General features: G+C 33.0%; 2 protein-coding genes across 2 annotated transcripts; both read left to right on the top strand.

Moving 5' to 3' along the window:
• The first annotated feature begins 3,630 nt into the window (after positions 1 to 3,630).
• LOC142627269 (NEDD8-specific protease 1-like) lies at positions 3,631 to 7,437 on the top strand. The gene is made up of 2 exons (XM_075801092.1): positions 3,631 to 3,769; positions 6,395 to 7,437. The coding sequence occupies exon 2, from the start codon at positions 6,405 to 6,407 to the stop codon at positions 7,155 to 7,157; it is 753 nt and encodes a 250-aa protein (XP_075657207.1). The 5' UTR covers positions 3,631 to 3,769; positions 6,395 to 6,404; the 3' UTR covers positions 7,158 to 7,437.
• A 5,345-nt stretch (positions 7,438 to 12,782) lies between these two features.
• On the top strand, positions 12,783 to 23,236 carry LOC142626941 (sodium/hydrogen exchanger 2-like). The gene is made up of 15 exons (XM_075800688.1): positions 12,783 to 13,360; positions 13,867 to 14,213; positions 14,339 to 14,457; positions 15,654 to 15,751; positions 19,471 to 19,530; positions 19,611 to 19,657; positions 19,748 to 19,942; positions 20,060 to 20,106; positions 20,668 to 20,734; positions 20,875 to 20,975; positions 21,085 to 21,186; positions 21,322 to 21,460; positions 21,550 to 21,612; positions 21,852 to 21,935; positions 22,580 to 23,236. The coding sequence occupies exons 2-15, from the start codon at positions 14,040 to 14,042 to the stop codon at positions 22,895 to 22,897; spliced, it is 1,614 nt and encodes a 537-aa protein (XP_075656803.1). The 5' UTR covers positions 12,783 to 13,360; positions 13,867 to 14,039; the 3' UTR covers positions 22,898 to 23,236.
• Positions 23,237 to 23,360: the final 124 nt, after the last annotated feature.

Raw genomic sequence — 23,360 nt, 5'->3', positions numbered from 1 at the left:
AAAAAAACCTTTTAAACTAGAAAACTGTTATTTAAACAAACGTACCAAATGAGCCCTTAGCATCTTCAAATACGGCACCATTGAAGTTTATCTTGACTAATCCCAGTGGTGGAGACCACCATCTATTTCCACCTCTTCTGCTTCTCGGCTGGACTTCAGTTACCTGCAAATTGGCTTGGTACTCACTACTCAGTCATCACTGTTTTTGATTGTTCAGCTACCTAATGAAGCGCGCGCTTTGGCTTGTAGCTGCAACCTGACCTGATTCCGTTGGTTCCATATAGTCCAAGTCGTAAATGCAAAGAGCTCCAATGACTTCCCTTCCACAATTATCCAGGATAGCAGGTCCTTAATTGCCTGTTTGGATGGAGGGGGAAGGAGGGGGAGTGGAGAGGAGTAGAGTAATGATGGCTAAAAATAAGCTAATTTTTTGCTAAATCTACTCTATTCTACTCCCCTCCCTCTTCCTCAATCCAAACGGACCATAAAGTCCATAAACTCGATACCATTCCTGAAATTCCAAACCTCTTGATCAACCCACACTGCATCCAATTCTGAACAAGACCACAAAGCGTGCGCTAAGTCTTCAACAACGACTTTACACCTTTCACATATCGGGTCAGATATGATTGTTCGTCGCACCAGCGCTTGCTTTGTTGGCAAGGCATTACGACACTCTCGCCAAATAAATTTTTTTACTTTCGGTGGTCATGGTGCTCTCATATTCTATATTCCTTTCCACAAGTGCTTGTCTCGGATTGGAGGACTTGCGCATTTGCCTGTATCTCCGATTCTTCTTTAAGAAATCTGTAACCGGACCTGCAAGTGTACTCTCCAGTAATTGTTGATTACAAATTCTCACAAGTAAGTAAATGCTAACAACTTTGTATCCAATTTATCATCCAAAACTTCTACTTACACATTTTCTATACAATGCACATCCCTTGTAGGATTCTGGATTCCCAATATATCATTCACTCCTTTGTAGATTTTTTGTTTTGTTTTGTTTTTATTTTGTTTTTGAAGAAGAAGAAGACATGAAAATTCATCAATAAAACTCAGCCACAGTCAGCTAAAATTGTATCATTGAGGCGTGAAGAAACATTCTTTATACACGTAGATAAATTGCTAACATGTTTTGCATGTCTAATAAGGTTAAGAGTTATAGAGTTATCTTATCCACAAGTGTGAGAAAAACTAATACTGCTAAAGGTATCTGCATAGGATTTGGCATATACAATCAAATGACCAAAAGAGGCCAAGGGTTCATCGTCACTTCTTAAAGCTTCAATGACCACTTCAAAATCACCCTCAAGAATAATGGAAGACAGACCAATGTCATGAGCAAAAACCATAACTCTTATAGCTGCCATTGTTTACACATCAGCAACCGAAGGGGGAGAATAATTTTTTTAGACTTGGAAGCTAGAAACAGCCCATGGTTAGTCCGAATTTTACAACCCCCTCGCTTGACTCTTCAAACCACCATAAAAAATTTACAAAGGATTGGCCAAAACCGGTTTAATTAGCTAGGCATTCAATAAGACTTGAATAATAGGGACTGCATTGTACCGGTTCTAATTTGATTTCTTTGATACCAAAGACATCAGACAACCATAGTAAAGACCTCAAGATTTTTTCCATCATCAATAATCTACTTCACCACTTCGACAAACTTGGAAAAATGCTGAGTTAGACGAAAAATATTTCACAAATGAAAAAAATTCATATATTATATATTATATGTTACTCACTCATTCAATGAATTTCAGATTTATCTATGATGTTAATTAATTCTTAATATGAGTGGAATTTACCAAACAATTTAGAATGAATCAATTTACTTTCTTGATTTTTTTTATTAAAGATTAATTGAAATTAAATAATATCCAAGAAAATCTTAAAAAATTATATGTCAAATCTTCATGATCTGATAATACTTAAGAATTACTCATCAAATGAAGAAAAGACGTAGAACATTTACTTGAAATTATTTATAATTCTTAGTAAAAAAATTTTTAGAGTCTAAAAATCCTTCATACGTATTTTGTCACATTATTAGCATTTAAATAAGTATGGAGTGGTGAGTGGTTAAATAAGAGATTTATAGTTCAATTCTTGTCTCTACTAAAAACCAACCAATTGATGTTTTGGTCTGATAATAAAAAGTAATTACCATATAAAAGCTAAATATATTTCAAAACCCCACATTCATGCATGGTTAACCCATGAATCAACCAACACCACATCCATGGCCAACCTATATATGAGTTAACCAGCCACTGCCAAGTTAATAATCGGGCTCATCTCATATTCCATTTTCTCAACCAATTACAACAATAAGAAAAATCACATGTAAACAAATTTTGAAAAAAATAATGTAACATTTACTCAATCACCAAGCCCTATTAATCATCTCAGAGATTCATCAAAAAATACTAATCATCTCAAAATATATAATAAAACTTATCACAAGTCATAAAAATAAAATTGATTAATTCATTAGTTCTTAGTTAACTGTAAATTTCAAGTATAATACAGTTTGCAATGGCACATTAAAAGTTTTATTATTTATTTATAGAATAGAATTTTAATTTATATAATTCACTTTATGATAATTATTCCTCCAGCAGTTTGCATACAGTTATATTTTACTTAATTTCATTCATTTTCAAATAAATTTACTTTCAAATAAAATAATTTTATTTAACTTTATTTACTAATTTCGTGCATATATAGCATGGACTAGCGACTAATTACTCTTATTATCACGCTAAAACACTTATCAATTTTTGTAAAATATTTAAAAACTTTGTTTATAGAGAGTAATTGCTTGGAAAATAATGGTATACTTTTTGCAAAATATTTACTATTTTCTTTGTGGTATTTCTTCTGAAGTTGTATGTCACCATTATAAGAACTACTAAGAATTTAAAATCTACTCCTAATATAACTCAAAATCTTAACTAAAACCAAAACCCTTCTTAAAAGCTAAAACAAAGTTTCACACAGTACTAAACTAACGCTCCGTTTGTTTCAATGGAAAACCTTGTGTAAAGATAGTTTTCCTTATTTTCCAATGTTTGGTAGCATAAAAAAATATGAGTCAAAGGAAAACTATCTTTGGTCAATATAAAAAGTATGACTTATTTTTAGAGATTGTTTTCCATTAAATTTTTTTGGAAAACAACTCTATCTCATAGCAAGCTAAATAAGGGAAGTTAAGAGATTGTTTTCAACTTATTTAAAGTTGCTACCAAACATTGGAAAATGAGATAGTTTTATAGAAAATGCTTTTTAGAAAATGACTCATTTTCTAGAAAACATCATTATTGAAACAAACAGAGCCTAAATGAAAAACTAAACATTAATAATAATAAATTTTTTTTTATAAAAATAATTACAACATACTATTAACCTAGCAGCTCGAACTCTTTTCTCCTTAAACCTCCAAATACTTCATATATAAAAAGGTGTCAATTCAGTTACAATTACAAAATAAAGTACTTATAATTAAACCACTTAAAAATTAGAAAATTAGACCCAAATCAATTACGAAAAGAAATATAAATATAAATATATATCAACAATATAATATTATATTATATTATATGGCGGCAAAGATAATATCTTCTTAAATAGCCTCCTTTAGCTTCACTCTCTCTCTCTCTCTCTCTCTCAATAGCCAAGCCTTTGAAAACGTGAATTCTTGTCCGTACCAAATCGACGCCGCTTATGTAGCTCCTGAATTCAGACATCAAAACTTCAGGTACTTGTTATAACCGAGTTACCTTAATTTTTCAGAAAATCAAAATTCTTAGATTTTGTTTCAAAGTTTTGTTAAATTTATTAGACCCAATTGATTTTTCCTTATGGGTTTTTCATGGGTTTCATTAAAAATTGTTTTTTTTAGGTATTTTATTTCGTTGACTAATTATGTATGTATGCATGTTTAGTACACTTCAATGATGTAAAATGATTTTCAGGTTGTGGCTGTGTAAAATTCTGGCAATTATCTATAAACCCATCTGATATTTCTATGGTTTGATTATGATTAATGTATTCATATGTGATGTGTAGTATCAACATAGGCATTGAATTTCGGGTTGAAATGATAATTGGTTTGACCATGTTTTGGTAATTTGTATTAAATTATTTCAGTGATATCTGTGCAGGTTATGATTAGAAATTTCATTATAAAATTATTGAGATTGGCTTGGAAGCCGAAGATGTTTAGAATGAAAGCTAGTGTTCATGGCTGTCCTGTGATCTGAATTGGGTTTAGTTGCTAATGGATTTCCTTAAACAGAATGGTTATTGTCCTGTTAAGTCCCCATATCTGTCAGGGGCCATATTTGAGTCGATCACCTTTCGAGAATTCTAGTAATTAGAGAGGAACCATTTTTTGGGCTGAGAATCTTGTGGTAATTAGCATAGATATAGTTTTTGGTAAGTATACTTCATATAAATATGGTAGTCCATTAACTCAATTCTTATAAAATTCAAGATTTTTGGCTTTCTAGGTGAGTCAAATGATTTCTCAAATGGCCGGAACTGTGGCCAGTTAGCATAAGAGCAGCTTCAGAATACTGAAATGTTTTGAATTGGGTTGGTTGGATTGAATTGTAATTTTACGTGAGTATCGTTTGGCATGTACTTTACTAGGTTGAATTTATTGTGGCTTGATTTTTTTGTTTAGTACCTAAAAGAAAAAACCCCTTTTCTTAATTAATAGTTTTTAATTAAAAAGCGCAAAAAAGGTGGTGAAACCCCCAAAGAAACAAAAAAGAAGTAAAATAGCAGAAAAAACTATCGAAAGTTCAATGAATCCAAGAAGTCTAAGCAGTTCCCAGAATAGAAAAGATTGAAAGTCGAAGGCAACATGGACATAAGCCTTGTTGGCCCTGTTTCAATAATAATTTGATTTTTGTGAATGTGACAATCTATGTTGTTTTAAGCGAATGCACCTTCTTAGGAATTTTATATTTAAGTTGTTTTATGCATGTAAGTTATTTAGAACCTCTATTTTTTTTTTTTTTCCTGATAAGTTCTTTGGAACCTCTTTGAAGTGGGATCAATAGTTTCTTGAGTTACATGAGTGTTAGGTTATCCTTGGTTATGGGACAAAAGTAAAAAGTTTTGATTCTTAGAATAGGTGTTCGGAGCACCCAAGTTTGAGGTTTTCTGGGTTTAGGCTTTTGTTTTATGGTATGCTTTGAACTCAGCCAATAGGATTGGCATTAATATGCTGGTCATGTTTGTATTAATATTGGGTCAAGTTTAGTTAGTGCATTTTAATGTCAGGTTTAGGATTGGTATGAAATTTCCTTTTACTAATCCAATTTGGGTGGTGGCATGTATTTTCAAATTTTGTCTCTCAAAGAATTTCAAAGTCTCAGCAATGTGTAGGAGGTGTAAAATTTACTTATAAAAAAAATTAAAATAATGAGGTCTGAAGCTTTCTTTATTCTGTGACAATACAGAAGAAATCTTGTACAGAAATTTACTTTTAGTTTTTCCCCCTTTAATTGTACTTCTGTAATCAAGCTTGATATGAATATTTGTCAAAATTCCAAAAAATGTGTTTAACTTTTTGTAGATCTCATTCTAGTCTATTAGATTTAGATATCTCTTGAGTAGGCTCTATTTTAGTCATACTTATTAATTTTGTTTATGGATAGCTTTTGTATGCTGATAAAATCTTGTAGTGTTAAAAATGAGTTCACCGTATCCAAAAGGGGAAAAAAATTATAGTTTTTTCCCTTATGGATAAATGGACAAAATAATAGTTGATTTACAGTAAAATGTATAGTATTTTTTGGCCATGGCTACATAGTCTCTTGTTACTTCTGCTTCTTGAATTTTTTTTTGGTCTCACTATCTTATTTTTATTATCTCTCTTCCCACTGCACCATCAAACTTCCTTTACAACCTTAATTCTACTTTTGAACCCTTGGTCTAAAAGTCCCCAAGTTATTTGTTCAAAAAATATGTTTTTTCTGTTTTTTTTCCCTCCTCTTCCCATTGGTATTCATTGGGTTACCATCCATCATAAGGATTGCTACCCTTTGTTTCAAACTGTTTTAAGTGTTTCTGTACTAATTTGGTATTTGATGTGCGCTAATCCAATTGGAAACAAGTGGCTTGTTGCCAATCCTCATTTGCCAGCATTTTTATTTCATATTTTTCCTCTTTTGGCATGGCCACATTTTAAAAGTTTTTTACAGATCATATTGACATGTGACACATGATCTGCCATTGTGAATTTGTGAAATCCTAAAGGTTAAAATTGTTCCTTTACATGTATTCCATTTGAGAGAGGCATATATTGAGTTGTGTTTCTTGTGAATGTTGCTTCTTATGATGCATGTAACATGTCTATTGTTATTTGCAGAATCATAATCATGAATGACAAAGAGGTTCTGACATATGAAGATATTGTTTTGAGAGTGTCAGATTTGGATATTCTGGAAGGACCCTATTATCTCAATGATCAAATAATTGCATTCTACTTTGGTTACCTGTCTTCCTCATGTGACTCGAATGATATCCTTCTTGTTCCACCTTCGGTGTCTTTCTGGCTTGCTAATTGCAAAGAGGAGGCTCTCAAAGATATCATAGAACCCCTCAAATTATCAAGCAAGAAATTGGTTCTATTCACTGTGAACGACAATGATGATCTGAGTGGCGGTGATAGTGGTACACATTGGAGTTTGCTTGTTTATGATAGGAGTAGCAATACATTTTCACATCATGATAGCATGGAGGGAGTAAATAATTCTCATGCTATGAAGCTTTACGAGGCTGTCAAGGGATTTATGGGCCCAACTGCCAAACCATACACAGCATCATCATCTACACCCAAAGGTAGAATGAAGAAAAAGAGAGATGTGGGTGCAACTGCCAAAGCTGTGGCAGTTGCTGATGCTGAACCTGCCTTTATAGAATGTGATACACCACAACAAACGAATGGATATGACTGTGGACTTTATGTCATTGCCATTGCCAAAGTAATCTGTCAATGGCATTCAAGTAAAAAGAAGGGCAAGGAGAGCAACTGGATTTCTGCTCTAGAGGGGCAAGTTAATGCATCTTTGGAGATGACAATGAGAGATGAGCTATTGAAGCTCATTGAAGATTTAAGGAAGGAGGATTGAGGCAAGCATATGAAAGATACTTGTCAAGGGGAAAGATTTCTGAACAAACAAGTACAGAGCTTTGGACTTAACCACATGCATGTATAGATACTGCATTTAAAGCAAATTCTGTTACCATCATGAAAATTTGTCCATATATATATTTTTCTCTCCTTTCATACCTGTAACAGCATTGCAGTGTACAGTTAGAAGCACCCTACCATGTTACAATTTTAACAAAAAGTGATAAATGTGATTTACAGACAATAGTTTTTACTGATTAGTGAAATTCATTTAGTTACGCATGTTTGGAATTTTTAATTTTTTGCAAACATTTAATTGTGGAAATTAATAAATGTTATGTCCATGACATGGTTTGAATTTGATACTCGGTCCTAAAACTTCTTGAACATAAACTAGCAAGGTCTTCTTCAAAATGGGTAGCCATTGGAAGAGTAATGTAGTCTTAGCTGTTATTGTACAATAATGCATGTATTTAATAGCTGGTGTGGAGCATGCCACATCAACAATTTGTAAAATATTTGCAACATAGTTTTGACTCTAGCAGTACTCAAATTTAAGTAATGGAACACGTAAAGAACTTTGATCAATCAATGGCAGCTATTAATTGATAATTATGATGGATTTTTGTTGGTTAGTGCTTGAGAGTTGAGGCATTGAAAGGGTTTCATTTACAAGTATTGAAGAAGGGGGATATGGATGTTGAGTTAGTGTTGTAAGGAGGAATTGGGTGCTTTCATTGGAGGAGTTGATGAGAGTGAGAGTGAGACAGGTGGTTAAAGCAGAGGTGAGAGAAGAGGCAGTGAAGCTAGCCCTTGATGAGTAGAAGGAAAATATAAAGAGAGATGGTGAATTCTTTACTGCTTTTGGGTTTTTGAAAGGATTGTCTGTGAAGCGTTTTTTGGTGCTTGTTATTGATGATTATATATTTGGTATTCTAGTAGTGTGATTGCAAAAACCTTTCACAGTTTCACCCATGCTAGGGACATAAGTAATCCGAAAAAAGATGTAAGCTCAATAAAAAATTATATATGACATTAAGATATCATGAATGAACAACATTCTAATCTGTCAAAAGCTTTCTCTAGATAGTCTAGACCAAAATTTGCAACTAATGAATCTACTTTGACTTTTTAACGTAAAGATTTCTTGAACTTTAATTATCATCAGTGGTCCTTTGTCCAGGGACAAAATCAGCTCGACATTGGTGGATAAGATGTTGGAGGAAAAGACATATTCAATTAGCACAACTTGTCCTTATTCCTAAGATCTCCTCCATAAACCATACAACCATTCTATATTCTCTTTCTGCAACAATATTCCTATCCTATCCCTATTCCTATATATAGCAATAGCATCTTCATTTACCATGTTGTCTTCATGCAACTTTTCATGCCATATTCTTGCAAAGTTTTCCTTAGATCAAACTAGTAAACCAGACATTACACAGAAAAGTAACATAGGATTGAAAACATAAAAGACTAGTAGTAAGTGTTTTATAGTGTTTCATCAATCTTATGATCTCTCTTTTAGAGAAATTGTAAAGGAATCTATGAGATGCCTATCAAAGTGTACTTTGATTTCATCACTTCTATTACAGGAATTGACAGTAAACTTAACTTGCCAAATAGAAAAAAAGTAGCAGACAAAAATGAAAATGACTGTTCAATTAATTCATACCCAATACCACAATCGAAAAGGGAAAAATGTTTTAAGACTGACATAGTCTCAGCTAATTTTTTGACATACATGTTTCTTGGTAACATGCTATGGACAGAAGCTCCTTAGTTCACAATCACATGCTAGGTTTATCAACATCACCATGTATTATTGATATACATGTTGCCCTACAATAATGCTAGGGAAGATCTGCAGAGAAAAAGCATATCAGATTTATCTGCACTAATATTAAATTAATGGAACGTGTACAAAACTTTAGTGATCATGTCAATAAATGTAAATCAATGCTATTGATTGATAAAACTCCAACATCAAACCCATATCATCATTGCTGTTAAATGCTTTAAGTATATATTTTAAAATTACAAAATGTATATTATGAATTCTCGAAAGATCATATGTTATAGTATTAGTACTTTTCAACTACTTGTACCATTTTTTTTTCTTTGTTATATATTTGTGTCAAAATGGCCAGCTTGTATATCCTAACTTGACCAAATTTTCTATGCTAGAAAAGATTCCAACCCACTTGTATACGTGGAAAGGCAAGGATGTTTAACACATTTGGCCAAATAGTTTCATAAATCCATTAGCAAGAAAGAATCAAAATCAAAATTAATGCATGTTCTCAAGTTTTCTGTGATTTTTTGATCTAACTATTTAATTATTATAGTTGTGGCTGTGGGCAACAATGATTAAGACGTGGGGAGAGGAATTGATATGCATAGCATTGGGTGGTGGCGCCAGTTGATTTGGACCACATAAAAACAATGATTTGTTGTCCATTTTAGTTAAAGGTTGTAAATTTGTAATTTGACAAAAGAAAAGGCAAAAGAACTTGGATTGTAATACCGTGATCCTTATCATTTATCAACCTCACAGGTTATTTACCTAATTATTCACGTTACTTGCCTCATCATAGAGGCAGGTGAAACTTTATTATTATTGACATGATTTAGTACTATGGGATAATATCACTCGATTGGGTTTATGATTTATCATGGGAAAATGGCTATTTAACATTAATTTTTTCCAAATAAAAAACTTAATTTTTGAACTAGGTAGTCAAATAGCCCACTACGTAGTAAAATACTCTTGTTTTGAAATTTGACATTGTTGAGATTGAGTTCTGCCTGAAATTTGATATTAACAATGTTAAGTTTTATGTGCATTCTTTTGCTTAAATTTTTTTGAAAATTTTATGCTAAACTTGACATTAGGAATGTCGATTTTTGCCTAATAACAAGTTCCAAAATAAAGGTATTTTGCTGCATGATTTGAAAATATGGATGTTTGGCAACATTGTTAAGAAATTAAGGTAAAACTACTATTTTTCCCGGTTTATCACTGACATAGTTTTTATTATACACTAATCATAAGTTCACAAATTATGTCAAACTATTATAAATTTGAAAAAAAAAGTAACAAAATATTGTACAATCTAGACCTATTGCCAAATTAATAATCACGTATAGGCTAAACTGATAGTCTAATAATAATAGCATATTTTATAGTATTACTTACATGCCGCATCTTTTCTTTACACGCTATCTATATTTTAAAGCAATAAATAAAATAAAATCATGCATGGAGCGGTAAAGTGACACCATGTCAACATCTAAGTATGTGAAATTCTTCTTCTTTCTTGACTCTCCCTAGATTAATATTAAATTTAAAAGGATAAAAATATTTGTAACCTGCCCATTGCCTATAATATGTCTAGTGGCATTTCAGTCCGGAACACCCTTTGATTTATTATAAATTAAGTTTAAGGGTATGCTTCTTTTAGTTTTCTTTGCTAGGTTTTACAAAAATTTAACGTCTCTCTCTCTCTCTTTTATTTATTTTTTTAATTTTTTATGACAAAAAAATAATAATAAACTATGTAATTTGAGCATATATGTATAGTTCAATCAATTTTTTTTGATAATTTTTTTAGTGGAATGTGGAGATTTGTTACTTTTAAAGGTATTATAGTTTCTCATGGTTGAATAAGAGATCCGGTTTAATTTTCGCCTAATCCAAAAACCAATTGAAATTTGGGTCTAATAATAAAGAGTTATTATTAACAGTAAATATTATAAGTTGAAACTCTAAAAAAAATTAAAATAAAAAGAGCAGTATAATACAGCTAATCTGGGAAGCTCTTGACCTCCACATTGACAATAACTGTTAGCATTGTCATTCATTTATTGTCAATCAGATGCAGCTTGCTTTAAAGCCAATTATGCCATGATTCATGCATGGATCCCACTGCCTTTTTGTTTTTCTTATTTTTAGAAAGTAAACAGGAGTGTTTGGTCTACAAAACAGGAGGAGATGGAGATAAGAAAACAAGGAAATAGAACACAACCAGTGCAAGAATCTAGCAACAATCTCTCCACTTGGTTGGTAATAGCAATATATACTTTCATTAGAATCTCACTTTAGCGGTCTTCTTTTCCTATATTTGAGGTGAGAGAATAAAAATAACGAAAAAAATTATTTGAAGAAGGTATGTTTTCTTAAATTTACTTAATACCAAAATATTTTAAGCTTTATCTTTATGTGATCCATATATAAATAATTTTAACTAAAAATTCTCGTTCATATTTAGTAAACAAGTATCACGTGTTGAAAATTTAGGAGTTCTATCGTTTCAGGAAATAAAAGTTAGGAGTTATGTTTTATGTTTCAACTTCTTTCAGTCAAAGTGTGGAAAGACTTGGATAATTTTAGATTAATGTTAGATACAAAATATTTTTCACAATTTATGACACTATTTGCTATGATTGGAATAACATGATTTTCAACTGGATTTAATACTAACATAATTTTAATTATGCACCAATATTACAACAAATAATCTCAGCAAATATATATATATATATTATGTCATTATACTTGTTAATAATCTTAAATTTTTAACTTCTATATAAAATATGTAGGTTTCAGTTAGTTCAATTGAAAAAATATTTTGTTGTTGAACAAAAGATTTAGGGTTTAAATTCTGTTTACATAAAAAATAGATGAGAAATGTAATGTCCAAAACATTTTCATAGAAACAAATTATAATTGGCAGGTCGTTATGAGTTGTTACTAGTCAGTAAAAAAGTAATTTTAATAGTAGATTTAAATTAAAACCAACAACAACTTACCTCTTTTAATTTGTTATGAAAGTGTTGTGGATGTAATATTTCTCAAAATAGATTGTCTTAATTTGATGATAAGAGCAATAATCATGAAACTTATGTCATAAGTTGAAATTTTATCCTACCTATAAAAACAAAAATTATTGATAATTTTTTAGTATGGATAGAGTTTCAATTTATGACGTCCATTTCTGACAATTTTGTTTTCTACTATCCAATCAAAACATTAATCGGTTATAGATAAAAATTGAATCTCATATCTCTTATTTAACTATTGACGACTACATTGAAAATTTAACACTATAATGCAGCTTGATGATAAAAGTAATAATAACGACGTAGGTATTATTGGTTAAAATTTTATCCTATCTAAAATCTTTTATTAAAAAAGAATTATATATTGATAATTTGATGCTATGATAATATTAATAACATTGTGTCAAAAGTTTTTTTTTTTTTTTAAAGAAACGTAAACACATATATAAAGGGTAGGAGATGAGATCAAAGTTAATTCAACGTTGAAATCCTACCATATCTATCATTATTAAATTTATTTTTTGAGGTGGCTATAATTATTAATTAGTATAAAAAAACATTTAATGACGTAAATATTATAATAATGTAATAATATATATATATATATATATTTTTTCTACGCTTCTATGTACCATACGTAGTGTAGTATAGCGCGAAAATAAAAGTAAGGGTCAGGGAACAGGGAACAGGGAACAGAGAGGAAGATGACATCTGGCAAATCTAACGGTGAGGAAGAGAGATCCACGTAAGTATATTCAATTATTATTACCACCATTTCATTTCGTTTCTGTCCCCTCATTCGCTTTCTCATCTTTGTCTGTCCCGTGAATCTCTCTCTCTAACCACTTTCTTCAATTCTCTCTCTCCTTCCAGAGATTTCTCTCTCTCTCTCTCTCTCTCTCTCTTTAATAAACTTTGCTTATCACCTAACCTTGCAGTTAAAATAGATTAGTGAATCTCCGTGTCTCTCCTTCTTTCTTTCTCTCTCTCTCTCTCTCTCTCTCTCTCTGTATATAAACACACACACACACACACAGAGACAGACGTATAAATTTTGGCGAGCCTGAGCTTTGAGAGCTATATGATATATAATACAGAAAATTTTTGTGGCATTTTCTTATTTTTTGTGGAAACAAAAATAGTAGAGCCGTAGATCTTTTGTTAGCATTCAGCGAGGATTTCGAACCAGAGATTGATTGATTGATTGATTGGTTGATTGCGAGCTCTCTCTCTCTCTCTCTCTCTCCTGCTCTGTTTTTCGAATCCTCTGTCTTCGTTTTGCTTCTTATCCGATTTCCAAAGCTTCGTTGCCTTCTCTTCTCTCTCTGCATGTACACCTCCCAAGCACTTTCTTCGGTAAGCGTTTTACCTTTCTCAGCTACGTAACCGAAACGAAACGATTCTTCGCGGTTGTTTGGTTACTAAGAAAAGCAAAAGAAAATAAATTTTGGAGTTTTTTTTTTTTTGAATTTTTTATGTTGTTTTTGTTTATTCGGTCAGTAGAAAGGTTTCACCTAAACTCAGACAGAAACGATCCTTCGCGGTTGTTTGGTTCCTGAGAGAGAAGCAAAAGAAAACGAATTTTCAATTTTGGAGTTTTTTTTTTTTTTTTTTGGACGGTAGAAAGGTTTCACCTAAACATAGGCAGAGATCGTTATGTTTCCTACATTTTCTCAGCAACCAAACAATTCACTGTTGTAATTTTCATTTCTTTTCTTATTTTTGCTCAAAATTTGTTATTTATTTTTGAAAAGTGCGTTTTAGCTTTTTATTTTACCGCGTTGAAGCATTTCGTATTTTTCAATTCTGAGATTGAATATACAAAGAAGTTCGCTTAATTTGTTTGGTTTATTTGAATGCAGAGCTTGTTTGATTACTGAGATCCGAAATTTTGAAGATATGGACAGCTCGGAGACATAGATACTATTAATTATTGGCTATTAAAGGAAATCGAAGTCTTCTATAATTGAAATTAAGTATATATATATATAATATAACTTAGATTGATTGTGTACTAAATTGGTGGAACAAAACAATGGGGATCGAATTGAGCTATGCTGTGTCGAAGTTGCAATCGCTATCCACGTCTGATCACGCCTCTGTGGTCTCCATGAACCTCTTCGTGGCACTCCTCTGCGCGTGTATTGTGATCGGCCATCTTCTCGAGGAGAATCGTTGGGTTAACGAGTCAATCACTGCCCTTGTGATTGTGAGTTTTATAGAGATATTGGCTTTTGAGTTAGTTATTATGTTAGTTTAGGCATTGGTAGAGTTAGTTATGCAAGTGTTTAATCTGGATTTTTTGTTTTTGTTTTTATGTTGTATTGGCTGCAGGGTGTGTGTACTGGAATTGTTATTTTGCTCGTGAGCGGTGGGAAAAGCTCGCATCTTTTAGTGTTTAGTGAAGATCTTTTCTTCATATACCTTCTGCCGCCAATCATATTCAATGCTGGGTAAAATTTATAGTCTCTTAATTTATATTCAATGCTCGCATTGTAATTCGTTGTTTAATACGACTGATATGCTTTTTCTTATGCATCAATTGTTGCTTATGAGTGATTTAAGGGGGGGGGGGGGGGGGGAGGAGTTGTAGATTACAAGTGTGTTTGACTATGGTTGCCTTGAAATTCTGGTGGGTAGCCTATTTTGCTAACTATTTCATTTACAGTTGCATTTTTTTTCCTCTGAAAGAACTCAAGTGACCTTCAAGCTTGCTTATCTTTGGGTGCTATGGTATTGGGGAACCCAAAAAACATGTTTCAGCATTTTCACTGCCTTAGTTTGAGACTCTGAGTCAGGTTCTCTTAATTTGACTCATCAAGTTTGATTTTCCAATAAACTTTGAAGTGAAAGACTTGTTATAAGTAGAAGATAAGATCATGGATGATGTCAATTAAATTTCACTGTGGGAAATGATCTAATTGAGGAATATGCCTTGTAGAAAGTAGAAAGGAATGTCATAAATCTTTTATTTTTTATAAAAGGTTAGAAACAAGAATCAGAATATTGGACATGTTTGATAATTAGAAGTTATTTTAGACACAAATGCTTAACTGATTATTAAGAAGGATGTAATGTCTAACAGGTTCCAGCTTTAATATGTCCATTATCTGAAACTAGTTCTCAGTACATGTTGATTCTTAAATGAGCTATGTTTCATTTAAATGGGTATCAGTCGACAAAACTGGCTATTTGTAGTATTGAATTAGGCAACTTCATCAAATTAAGATTTATAGACAAGGCAATATATTGGCTGAGCAATGATAGAAACTGAAGTAGTCTAGGATTTTAGGATCTTGCAGACAGTTTCTGTTTACCAATCATTTGGAACTGTATGAGTTCCAGTTAACTTTACCAATCTCATTGTCTCTGACCTGCTCACACAAATTCCCCCTTTTTCTCCATTCTGTTCTTATCTGATGAATAAAGATTCTAAAACAATCAATTTGTTAACCCAACATGATAAGAAAATAACGCATAGTTGCAACATGTTTTCATTAAGCTAAGTGCCAAATGTGCGTGTGTGTTTTATGGTTGAAATTTATATCTTTTCATGACTTCCATTAATCTCATGTTAATGATGGATTCTTTTAATATATTTTTTTCAGCCTTTCTAATATATGATCTTGATCTCTGTTATTTTTGCCAGGTTTCAGGTGAAGAAGAAGCGATTTTTTGAAAACTTTATGACAATCATTCTCTTTGGTGCTGTTGGTACATTAATATCCTGTGGCATCATATCATTAGGTACATCTAGCAACATTATATTTGTGTTTTTTAATTACATAATTTTTTTCCTTCAAGTAGTGCAGAGGCAAGAAAAGGTATATGTCAAGTTTGCTAAACTGCATCCTTTTTCTGTTGGACAGCACTCTCATGTGTTGGCAATGGATTTATCTCCAAATAAATTTTTTGATATGTATTGTTTTGTCATTCTATTTTACTATTTTTCAATTGCTTACCTTTGACAATAATTTGGTTAATAATCTTTTCCATGTGTATACATATTGGTGATAGAATCTGAAATAATAATCAGATGATTTTTTGGATACCGTGGCATATCTCAAATGATTTGGTTGCTGCATTAGATGTTTGTAAGGACGATAACATCGAAATTATGTGGACTTATTATCAATATTTTTAATTTTATGCCGTGCTTTTCAGCAATACTTCTGAAGCCAGACTGGTGGTAACCTATAGGTCACCCATTGATTCCTAGACCCTTATGACTGAACAATAGTTCCTATTGTGGTGCTGGATACAACAGAGTAAAGATTTCTGATAACTGTAAGATGTTACCTTGTAGGGCCTGGAGACCCTTATAACTGAACAAATAGTTCCTATTGTGGTGCTGGATACAACAGAGTAAAGTTTTCTGATAACTGTAAGATGTTACCTTGTAGGGCCTGGGATAGATGGTTTTGAGCCTTCTGCCTGAGAGTTGCATGCACAGGGAGGTAATTATAGAGGTCTGGGTTCTTCAAAATGTTGACTTTCTTGGTTCCATCATCTTATTAGAAGAGACATTGATACAATGATGAATAGTTAGAAGAATGTATATATGGCTAAACATTTTTGTCAACCTTCAAGTTTGCATGAAGTTCGTTTTTCGTCCCTAAACTATTGAAAGCCTTGCACTTTTTGTCCTTAAAACTTTAAAAATCTTTTTTCACCACTGCATTATTGAAAAAATTTCTCTTTTGTTCCTAAACTTCAAATCATTCATGTCGTGCAAGTGACCAATAGTTTCATGCCAATTTTCACCTCATGGGATTTTTTTTTCTAAAAAAAAAAAAATTAATGATCATGTTAGAATGTCAGATTCTCTAATGCTAAAAATAGTGCTACCTAGTTAGAAAGATAAGATAAAAGTGGACCAAAGGACAGAAAGCGTAACGTTTTATTATTTTACGGATGAAAAAAGAACTTTTGAATTTGATTCAAACTTTAGGGACAAAAAAAAATTTAAATACATATGTTTCCACCTCATGCATGTACGATTTTTTTTAAAATGTAATAATCATTTTAGGCAAGTTAGATTCTCTAATCCTACCTAGTTAGAAAGGTAGGATAAAAGTGGACAAAAGGACAGAGAGTGTAACGTTTTAATATTTTATGGATGAAAAATGAACTTTTGAATTTGATTCAAACTTTAGGGACATAAATTTAAATACATATGTTTTCACCTCATGTTTGTGCCGTTTTATTTATTTATTTATTAATGTAATGATCATGTTAGATATGTGAGAATCTCTACTGCTAAAAATAGTGGTACATAGTTAGAAAGGTAGGATAAAAGTTAACAAAAGTGGATGAAAGGAGAGAAAGTGTAACATTTTAATAGCTTAGGTATTAAAAAGAACTTTTGAATTTGATGCAATCTTTAGGGACAGAAACAAATTTAAATAGATATGTTTTCACCTTGTGTGTACATATTATTATTATTATTTTTTTCACTGTAATGATCTTGTTAGATTCTCTAATGCTAAAATTGTGCTACCTAGTTAGACAGGTGGGATAAAAATTCATGAAAGTGGACGAAATGACAGAAAGTGTAATGTTTTAAAAGTTTAGGGATGAAAAAAAGAACTTTTGAATTTGATGCAGGACATGAGTTTCTCTAATTAAATTTTAAGACATAGTTCTAAAAAAGTTAAATACATAGTTCCATTGGATATAAGTATTCTTGGAAAAGATAACATTATTTGTGTTTTATTGGTTAATGTAACCACGTGTTTGAATTTAATTGGGGAACCTAGTATATTGTACCTAAGGAATTGTACCTATATTTTTTGCCCGTAGACTAATATCTTCACATAGATGACTAAAGCTTTATCAATAAAGAAAAAAGAAAAAGAAAAAAAAAGATGACTAAAGCTTTCTTGGAATCTCTATAAAGCACAAATTGTCTATCCTACTATCTATACAGTAATATTTATTGAATGTATATCCGCCAAGCTATGACTTCTCTGATAGATAGCAACATTGCTAATCTACAAGATTACTAAGGGAGCCAATAGTTCCTGTACAATTTCTTAGGCTATGCATCTTATCACATTCAAAATATGGCTGGCATTCATGGAGTCAGTAGTAAGTACCTTCTTATGCTTCTCTGAGCAGTTAAAACCTAACCAGTGTTAAACTTCCGAGTCATGCTGTCATGCAATTCTAGCCCCAAATGCGGCTGCAAATTCATGAGCAGTTGCCATCATGGTCTCCTCAAAGCACCACCTGAACCCCCTTTTTCAGTGGTAAGAAAGCCACCTGTATTCATTATTAACCAATCTGTTGGAGGAAGCATCTGCTTGGAATGAATTGTAACTTGCTTTGAACCTAACCAGCAAGCCCACTCAGCACAAATCTGTGTCTCAAGCACAATTAGCCAGATTTTTGGAGCTGATAAGTTTCACTCTTTTTTGACTTTTATATTCTTTTAAGATATATCATTTATATGCAGGAATCAGTTGCAAAAAATGCTGTTTATTCCTTTCTGTTGTAGGATAGATTGTGGCTGCAAAAGCTGCTTTTCTTACTCAATCAAATCAGTCATCTATGATGATCTGTCATTTACTCTATTTCTTGCTCCCTAGTTAACACTGCTCTAGCAATTTTGCAATTCTTTAATATGGTTTTTCAAATCAACAAGTAAAAATAAATTATTCTTTTTAGAAACTTTTCCTATTGCATACTAACATTTTCTTGAAACTGCATGCTAGCATTTGATGTCTTTCTGTTCCCCATTGAAGCTTCTGACTCGCTCTCTATGTCACATAAGCAGTAATCTCCTGCCAAGGGAGATAGCCACTGATCATTTTTATTGATATTTGCAAGACTAATGTCCCAGAAGGTACAGAGTCTGCAAATAATCACATTCCAATTCCTTATAATTTTAGAGAATGTGCTGCTAAAAATATTAGCAGAGGAAGCAATGTATGTCTAGCTGTCGTTAAATAGTCTTGTTAAGTTGAATTAACTAGGGACATTTAGGGAGGTTCTTAGTAACTAGTATCATTGCTTATTTATTGGAATTAATAAATTTGAATGTGTTTCAATTGTTGGATAATCAAATTTCACTTTGTATAGAGTGCAATTCTCATATCCTAACAGTTTATTCTGCAATCTATGTTTGATTTGGTCTAGGCACTTTGTCTTTATATTCAGAGATGGTTTATGGAAGCACTATGTTAGTAATTCATTTTGTTTGAAAGGGTGAAAAGAGTGTGATGTATTTACATTTAAAAGTTCAATTTATCTAAGTGAGCTGCTTAGGACAAAATGGATGAGCATCTTAGCATAAATACATACATTCTTTTTCTTTCAAGTTTATTTATCTTCCACCCTGTTTGTTGCAAGTACATATTTGATATGGCTAAAGTATGTTTGTCCTAGTCAAAAAAGCACATAGTTTAAGTGATTTCAAATTTGATTGTCTTTTGCTGACTGCTAAATTCTGATTCTTCTCTCAGGTGTCATTCAGATCTTCAAAAAACTGGATATTGGTTCATTGGACATAGGGGATTATCTAGGTACTGCCTCTGTCATTCCTTTCTATTTCTATTAACTTTGTTCTCTATTTGGTCCTCATTATATTCATTTATTCTTTCAGCAATTGGTGCAATATTTGCTGCAACGGATTCTGTATGCACATTGCAGGTATGGAAGATGTTGTCATTGTAGTAGATTTTTCAAACAGTTATATGCACTGACTCTTAAAAACTTAATCCCTCTCATGTGATGGTGCAGGTGCTTAATCAGGATGAGACACCTTTACTCTACAGTCTTGTATTTGGGGAGGGTGTTGTAAATGATGCCACATCTGTGGTGCTTTTCAATGCGATCCAGAGCTTTGACGTCACTCAAATTGACCCCAGAATTGCTTTGCATTTCACTGGAAACCTCCTTTATTTGTTTGTCACAAGCACATTGCTAGGGGCAATGGTAAGTCTCTCTCTCTCTCTCACACACACACACAGAGTCATGTATGGGTAAATACCTAAGACTGTTCTGCTAATCTGCTATTCTACTATGGTATGACATACCTCTTTCCCTGTGCAGACTGGGCTATTAAGTGCTTACATCATCAAAAAGCTATATTTTGGCAGGTATGTTGTCTGAATTGGAATGATCTCATGCTGCATTTTCTAGTATTTAATTATGCTTGATTGGTAACTTACACACATGGTGGGTCTTGAATTCCTGATGTTGGGGAGGATGTCCTAGTTGAGCTAGAGCTCATTGGTACGCTGCATTTACTAGTATTCTGATAATAGTATTTCATTGTTTGTTATTCCTGAAACTGAACTAAGCTTCATAGTATGAAGATGCCTTTTATGGTCATTATATCATTCATTTGACTTTTCTATGTTGAAAGGGGACTGGTCAAACTAACAAGGTGCCTTCTTGTCTGTCAGTTGGATCAGTGGTTGAGTTAATCAAACATAAAATAAGAATTTTATTGAAACTGTTTCGTGACAAAGACTATGGTGACTGATAACTAATCCGTAGAGTGGTGCCCTAGTTTTCAGCCCGACCCCCTCCCCCCTCCCCCTTCCCGGCCTCCACCCCCCCCCCCCCCCCCCCAAAAAAAAAAACTGCTGTAGGTAAGGAGTATGTTAGAATCATGTATAATATTTGACTAAAATAATTTTATATCTGACATTCAGGCACTCAACTGATCGAGAAGTTGCTCTAATGATGCTCATGGCATACCTTTCATATATGTTGGCTGAAGTATGGTTTCTAATAGCTTTATGGCATTTCTTTGTTTTCTTCCCCCACTTTCCAATTTTCAAGTGCTCTATGTAGATTTGATAGATTGCTAATTATTGGTCATATAACTAAGACACTGGTATATTTGATCTGTTCTGCAGTTGTTCTATTTAAGTGGCATTCTCACTGTGTTCTTTTGTGGGATTGTGATGTCCCATTACACCTGGCACAATGTAACCGAGGGTTCAAGAGTTACTACCAAGTATGTGATCTTAGAAGTTATTCTGACCATATGAACCCATTTATCTGTGTATAGAAAGGTCAATTTTTCATATACCTAATACTACAATTTTGTCTTAAAATTATTGCAGGCATGCTTTTGCAACCCTGTCATTTGTTGCTGAGACTTTTATATTCCTTTATGTTGGAATGGATGCCTTGGACATTGAAAAGTGGAGATTTGTTAGTGACAGGTACTATCTAAATACTAGCAAGTCCTTGCAATTATGATTTCTTGTTCTATTGGAACATAATAGCTATTAGGAATAATTGTATGTATTTTTCAAACAAAATGTAAGAGCATGCATGCTTGATTTTGCCTTTTGCAGTCCTGGAACATCAGTGGCAGTGAGTTCAATACTGATAGTTCTGATAATGGTTGGAAGAGCAGCTTTTGTTTTCCCCCTATCATTCTTAATCAACCTATTTAAAAAAAATCAAAGTGAGAAAATCAGCCTCAGGAAGCAAGTATGTGTTCTGTTTCTGTCACAGTATTATTTTCTTCCTTTCCTACTTTATTGATCTACCAAGACATGCCAACAATTTTCTTGTTGTAGGTGGTAATATGGTGGGCTGGTCTCATGAGAGGTGCTGTGTCTATGGCACTCGCTTATAATCAGGTAAGATATGGACATGCTGTTTTATTTGTGGCCAAAAGACCTTGAATTCAAATGTGAAGTCACACAAAAAAGTTAAGAATAATATGAACAGTGGGAAACTTCAGTTCGTCTTTACACTATCCTCATTAAAATAAGAACATGCTTACAATTTCATATAAAACAGTGCATACCTTTGAGATAGAGAGAGATGATAGTGCAGATGAAATTGTTCAGTAAAAATTTTACTTTTCAAAATGCAGTTCACACGATTAGGGCATACTCAATTGCGAGCGAATGCAATCTTGATCACCAGCACCATAACTGTTGTTCTCTTCAGCACAGTGGTGAGACATCTCCTGCCTATTTTTTGCTAAACATCTCCTGCCTATTTTGTGATTATGAAATTGCTTTTACTGGATTTAACCGGTTGTCAAACAGTAAAAATTATTTTAGCCATTTGTTCTGCTGCACTGATTTTTGTGCGTATCTGGTTGGCCCCTTGATTTTCAAACTTGTTTATGTAGTTTTGATATATATGAATTTACGTTAACATAGTGATTTGACCTTTTGATATGGCAAGGGTTTGTAATTTGCTGTGAATTAGATGACTAGGTCTACAATGAAAAGAAACTTTGAGAGAATATGACGATGCTTCCCATTTTGGTGGTTGTTCTATTATTTCATCTTTTGGTTAAGAACTTATTAGTGTGTTAACTATTCTTGTGTACCAAGAATATAATTGTTCCATTTAGTTCAAATCAGCGTCATTGGCTGCGTCCTCTTTTTCTATGCTGTTGTCTTAGTTATAATGCTCCTGAGGGGAACCAGAAAACCAACAGCCCCTCCCCTTAAGCTTTTGCGGCAGTTCTATAGATCAGAGTTTAGGTTTTATTTACAAAAGTCAAGTTATCTATTTTATATGAATGGGTTTTAAGTAGGAAATGTTTATTAATGATGGTAATCACTCTTCATATATAATTCTGGTCAGGTGTTTGGGTTGATGACTAAACCACTTATACGGTTCTTGGCTCGTTCAAAACAAACAACCAGCATGGTGATGTCAGATCCATCGACTCCAAAATCAGTCTCTGTGCCACTTCTTGGGGAGGGGCTGGATTCTGAGCTTGATATACCACGACCGGGCAGCATACGTGCACTCCTGGCCACCCCTACACACACAGTCCACTATTACTGGCGTAAGTTTGATAATGCCTTCATGCGACCTGTATTTGGTGGCCGGGGTTTTGTTCCATTTGTTCCTGGATCACCAACTGAACGGAGTTTCGCACAAGGGGAAGGGGAATGAGAAGGCGGCCAAGCAAAGATGTACAATATTATATTGTAAATTGTATACATCTTCCAGAAGATCAAGCACCATAGGCCTTTGAACCAACTTGTGAAAGTTGTTATCAGACTTTAGGGTAGTGAGAAGGCTGTGTACCATAATGTAAACTGCATGTACCATGTATAGCTGATTGCATTTACCCCAAGCCAGTGGGGTTTTTTTTGATATCATAATTATTTTGCTGTCAACAAAAGAACTCAGGGTTTAATGTATTGTAATGTATGGTTTCTGTTATTGTTTATGTAATTTTTGTCGCACGTTAGGATTTAAAATGTATGCCGCCTATCTTTTGATTTGCGATATCTGATATCTTAGGGCGGATGTGTTTCACATTACATATGGCTCATTTAGAAGTAGAAGGATGGTTCTTGATGATGCCGAAAGAATCACCAGTGAGTTGCAAGCACTCCTCAAACCAAAGCAA

Source organism: Castanea sativa, chromosome 3 (genome assembly GCF_040712315.1).
Source record: "Castanea sativa cultivar Marrone di Chiusa Pesio chromosome 3, ASM4071231v1".
Lineage (NCBI taxonomy): Eukaryota > Viridiplantae > Streptophyta > Magnoliopsida > Fagales > Fagaceae > Castanea > Castanea sativa.
The sequence above is the reverse complement of the archived record's forward strand: the minus strand, read 5'-3'. Positions and strand labels throughout refer to the sequence as shown.